We start from the raw sequence: 4,849 nt of genomic DNA, 5'->3' as shown, positions 1-4,849 counted from the left end.
TCCGTGCCGCCTGCGTCCCCCGCCGCGGCGGGCCTGGGTCGCTGCCGCGCGGCCCTGCTGCTCGCTGTGGCGCTGGACGTGGCGGGCATGGCGGCGCTGCTGACCGGCGTGTTCGCGCAGCTGCAGGTGCACGGCCGCGACTTCGGCGACCTGCTCATCTACTCGGGCGCGCTGCTGGTCTTTCTGAGCCTGCTCGGCTGGATCCTCTGGTACACCGGCAACATCGAGATCTCGCGCCAGGAGCTGGAGCGCGATTACGGCCTGCGGCCGTCGGCTATCGCCCGCCTGGCACGCAAGCTGTCCCGCCGCTGGTCGGCGCCGGAGTGGGGAGGAACCCAGCCCAGGGCCCAGCAGGTATTTGCGGTTTGGGTGGAACAGCCGCGCCCTCCCGCGCCTCCCCCGGGGAAGTTGCACACCTCGGGGTGGCGTTCGGCGGCCCCGCGCCCCCGCGCCCCCGCCCGGCGCCCGCCCGCTCCCCCCGGCTCTCCGTGTAGCTTTTGTAAGTTACACGTCAAAATGGCCGATCTGACATCGGTGCTCACTTCTGTTATGTTTTCTTCCTCTAGTAAAATGTTTATCGGTGGACTGAGCTGGCAGACCTCACCAGGTAAGGGAGGGAGGGGGGGACCCAGCCGTCCCCCCCTTCTCGGCTTCTTTATTGCTCTTTGTTATCCCGGTGTAGGAGCCCCCCCCCCTACTGGCTTCCTCACTTCTCCTGTGCAAGGTTATTTTTTTAAATAGCAAATCCTTTCCGAGCCCTCTACGCGACCTCTGTTGCCAAATTTTCCCCGCGTGTGCAGAAAATGCAAAAACAGAACAGAATAACAACCGAAAACTACTTTTGGTTTTTGTCCTTGATCACAATTTGCATTGCTTTTTTTTTTCTCCACACCCCCCTCCGCCCCATCTCTCTCTTTCTCTCTCTACAGATAGCCTTAGAGACTACTTTAGCAAATTTGGAGAAATTAGAGAATGTATGGTCATGAGAGATCCCACTACGAAACGCTCCAGGTAAACCATCTTCTTCTGGATTTTATCTTATTTTAGAACAAAGTTTAAGTCTTATTTTTGGAGGTGTCTTCTGGAAGTAGCTAAGCGGATTTAGAATGGGGCTCAGGCGAGAGGCCGGTCTGGAACCCCCCCAACCTGAAAGGTTATTGTTAATTAGGGCTAAACTCTGGGTGCAGACATGGCCATGTCTTCTCTTGAAGTCATTCTCCTGTCGCTCCTTTTTTTTTTTTTTTTTTTTTTTTTTTTTCTTTTTTTAATGTGTGCCTTTCTCGTACTCTAAGCTTTCCAAACTCTCAAGTCCTCTCGGAAAGGTGGGTGGATCTAACTGCTTGGCTTTCTTTGAAAGAAGACAAAGCATTAAGAAAGGGAAGAAGAGAGAAACTGAGGCGACCAGAGTGGGGGGTTTCAGCGTTTCCCCAAGTTCGCTTCAGTCGCCCTGTCCCCAGCCACTTCCCCATAACCTTGATATTTTTCCTGGCAAGGTGGAAGGCTGTGGGAAGGAGGGGCTTTGGGGAAGGCCGGGCCTGGGGGCGTGGGGGGCCACTTTGGCTCCCCATTCTGCAGGAGGTCTCCTTGTTGCTTTCAATGGTGTCACATTTTCTTGTTTGTTTTTCTCCCTCTTTGTCTCCTTTCAGAGGCTTCGGTTTCGTCACGTTCGCAGATCCAGCAAGTGTAGATAAAGTACTAGGTCAGCCCCACCATGAGTTAGATTCCAAGACGGTAGGTTGCTTTTTATTGTTGTTGTGTTGTTGTTGTTGTTGCTGCTGTTGTTGTTGTCCTTAGCCCCTTTTCAGGACCGGTATGGTCATTGACAGCCCCATTTAAAGGGACAGCGCCTTCTTTTGCCTTTGTGCTAGATAGACCAGGGTACTTTTAAACAGAGCTAGCGTGATGGCTCACAAGTTCGTTGCCGGGCTGCGTTGGGGGTTTTCTTTGTACAGTCTGCCCCCCTGCAGCTCCCCCGGCTGCCAGGCTGAGGCTGGGGGAGGGGGTCCGGCTCCCGGAGAGGCTGTCCCGGCCGAGGGCCGGTCAGAGAAACTCCACCCGAGAGCCAGTGGAACTTTGGGAGCCGAGCACCAACTGTAGCTGTGGGAATCGGCCTGTGGAAGGCACTGCCTCTTCCTGGCTGAGAGGAGCCCGTCGGAAGGAGGGCAGGGGGCGCTCCTCCTAGGTCCGGGCAACAGGTTTCTCTTGGGGCATTGGGGATTTGGAATGTGGCTGGAAGGGAAGGAGACGCCGGCAGAGCCAAGCTGGGCATCCATTGGCGGAACTCCAGATGGCCTGAAATTGCAGGCTGATAAGGCCTTGGGTTTCAAAGTGTTTTTTTTTTTTTTCTTTCTTTCTTTGCTGTGTAGATCCTTTCATATGCGTGTGGATACTTTACGGCTTCCGAAGTTTTTCAGGTTCACAGTCCTGGAAGGGAGACCTCAATAGGTTGAGGTCAGGGGAAAGGCAGAAAGAGTGTCAGGCTATAATAATAAATTTAACGTTAGGGGAGGCTAGGGAACCTGCAGTGTTTTGTTTAGCCCCTAAGCTGGCTTCCTGCCTCTCCTCCTGGATTCCCTCTGTGTCTCCCTTGTGTTCCCCAGAATTTTTACTTAGTGGCCTAAAGCTTGGGCCTAGGGATGACATAGGGTGCTGTGCTTCACAGGCCAGGACTCTCCTCCCGGGTGGGCTCTTGGGGCGAGGCAGGGGTGGGGTGCTAGGTCCAGCTGCCTACTGGGAATTTGGGCAAGTGATTCCTGGCTCTGGCCCTTCGTTCCCTGTTCTGTGAGATAGATTGGATAAAGTGATCTTCCAAGTTTTTCTGGCTTTAACGTTGAATGGAAGAGAAGAGAGAATCGTGGTAACCATTGGTGCTCTCAGGTTCATTTTACAAATTCTCCCTCTTTCTCTGCCCTCTCCCCCCCTCAGGAAAAACCATATACACTTAGTTGCCTTATTAATTGTCCTGGACATGTCAATGCTTGCAGCCCAGCTTTTCTGTACTTTTAGATAATTTCAGGAATAATCCTTTGTAGGGTGATAAGAGATGTCTGAATTTTTTTTTTTTTTCTCTCCTTGATTTCTTGGTTTGATGTTTCAAAAAGCTATTAAAATTAAAGAAGAAAATCACCCCAAGGCAAATTTGGGGATTTCTTACCCACCTCTTCACCCAACCTGGGTGGGAGAACTAGAGTTTGGTTTGTGTGGTGGCTGGTGGGTTGGACCCCTCTATTAAGTGTGTAGTCCCCCCTCCCCCCATTGATTGTTAACATGTTTTCGTCGCTGTTATTTAGTATAACCTAGCTTTTGACTTTGTTTCAACGTTCAGTACAGGAGGCAGAAGCGCTTGGTTTATTGACATGGATACGAGGATCTTGTTTACTGTTACCTTAAAAGCTTTGTTTAGGTAACGGCCATTCCCATCCAAAATAGTACCCTAGTCATTTCCTAGAGGACTTTGTAGATACAGTAAGTAGAGCTGTACCTAACTAACTAATTGTTTTAATTTTTGGTAGTGTTTTTTTTTTTTTTTTTTTTGGTTCGTTTTTAAAAACTAGTCGACAGGGATGTGCAAAAGGTTGGGATTTGCCATCCTGCCCCGACCCCTCCTCTCATTTTGAGACCCCAGCGTACACTTGGAAGAGCTCTGATCTCGGTGTGCCACACCGGTGTCCCACACACCACCCAGGTCAGGATTGGCTTGTTCTTCTATAATTTTAGAGCCGTATTTTCTTAGTGTTTCACGTTCTTTTTTGCACCTTTGTCACTTCTGGCCCCTCTCCTGACATGCCTCTCACCTTTGACTGGGCAAACAAGGTGACATTACAGTTATGCTGGGCAGCTTAAAAACAAACAAACAAAACCCACCACCCCTGCCAGAACCCCCAAACACCAAATAATTCCTTTGGGGGAGCATTTATGAACAGATGCTTTTGCCTCTACGTTTGGTCAACAGAATGGAAAATCCACACCTGTTGTATTTCTCTTGTAGACAAAGCTCTAGTCAGTGCTGAGCCCACCTGTAGATGCGGTCGTGTTAATCTTTATGAAAGGTAGCTTCTTAGATCACAGAGTTTTGTCTCTTTTAGTTTTTGAAAAGTAATCTCTCATTTCTCAGGTGATGTTTGAAGGGAGAAAACATGATGCAGACTCTCATTAGGACTTTAAACTACCTTAATAAAAGTAATAAATCCTTACAGATTTTCCTGGTGAGGTCGTAGGAGGTAGGAGTCAGAACAGAGGAGTTAACTGTGAGGTGCTTTTCCGTAAAGCATTATTTTTTTCCCTCCACGGCAGAACTGAAGACAAAGTTCAGGTTAACTTTTTATTTTTTTAATTTTTTTTTTAATGTGTATTTGGTACAGGGTCTCACTACACAATAACTTTCTAAAAAGGAAAATTGGTAGTATAAGAGCAAAGCCTATAAACAAATAACTTGTAGTATTATTCATGCTATTATTCCCTGTCTTAAATTTTACCCAAAGATTTGTGACATTTAGAAAGCTAATGAATATCAACAACGGTTGTATTTATTTTTATTCTTTTCCTGCTGGTTTATCTGCGCAGTAGCTTTTTTGTCCTCGTTTCAGCCTGTTAGATTCAGACCCTTCTGTCGGAATTGTCTGGCGTTGTTAAAGCCAGTTGCTGACTGCGAGTCATGTGCTGTGGGGCGTCTGCTTTTCAGTGGCGGTTTTTCCATTTGGGTTGAAGTTGCGTGGGGAATACCCTGACTGACAGTAGATCCCGATTTCTCTTGTTCATTCATTTTCTTTTTCACCCTCCCCATGATGGCTTTGCAGTTTTTAAAACCCAATAGAATTACATTCACGTACATCCTTTTTTTTTTTTTTTT

At 48.3% G+C, this 4,849-nt stretch overlaps 2 protein-coding genes across 8 annotated transcripts in view; both read left to right on the top strand.

Annotated features, from left to right (window-relative positions):
* The window catches only part of Msi2 (musashi RNA binding protein 2), a 376,733-nt gene that overhangs the window by 403 nt on the left and 371,481 nt on the right, over nucleotides 1–4,849 (top strand). For all 7 annotated transcript variants that reach the window (XM_023705519.1, XM_004645275.3, XM_023705516.1 and 4 more), the window contains exons 2-4: nucleotides 567–607; nucleotides 930–1,011; nucleotides 1,647–1,731. In XM_023705519.1, coding sequence (XP_023561287.1) covers nucleotides 567–607; nucleotides 930–1,011; nucleotides 1,647–1,731 — 208 coding nt within the window. The remainder of the gene's footprint in view (nucleotides 1–566; nucleotides 608–929; nucleotides 1,012–1,646; nucleotides 1,732–4,849) is intronic.
* LOC111813773 (transmembrane protein 238-like) lies at nucleotides 7–529 on the top strand. Its single transcript, XM_023705496.1, has 2 exons — nucleotides 7–323; nucleotides 409–529. The coding sequence occupies exons 1-2, from the start codon at nucleotides 88–90 to the stop codon at nucleotides 527–529; spliced, it is 357 nt and encodes a 118-aa protein (XP_023561264.1). The 5' UTR covers nucleotides 7–87.

This window comes from Octodon degus, unplaced genomic scaffold (genome assembly GCF_000260255.1).
Source record: "Octodon degus isolate 3935 unplaced genomic scaffold, OctDeg1.0 scaffold00222, whole genome shotgun sequence".
Lineage (NCBI taxonomy): Eukaryota > Metazoa > Chordata > Mammalia > Rodentia > Octodontidae > Octodon > Octodon degus.
This window is presented reverse-complemented; position numbering and strand designations above follow the sequence as displayed.

Bases quoted from the DNA above. Each gene is read 5' to 3' on its own strand.
- LOC111813773 (XM_023705496.1), top strand. From the start codon at position 88: ATGGCGGCGCTGCTGACCGGCGTGTTCGCGCAGCTGCAGGTGCACGGC. The intron at 324-408 runs GTGGGGAGGAAC...CCCCCGGGGAAG, and splicing joins CGCCGCTGGTCGGCGCCGGA to TTGCACACCTCGGGGTGGCG.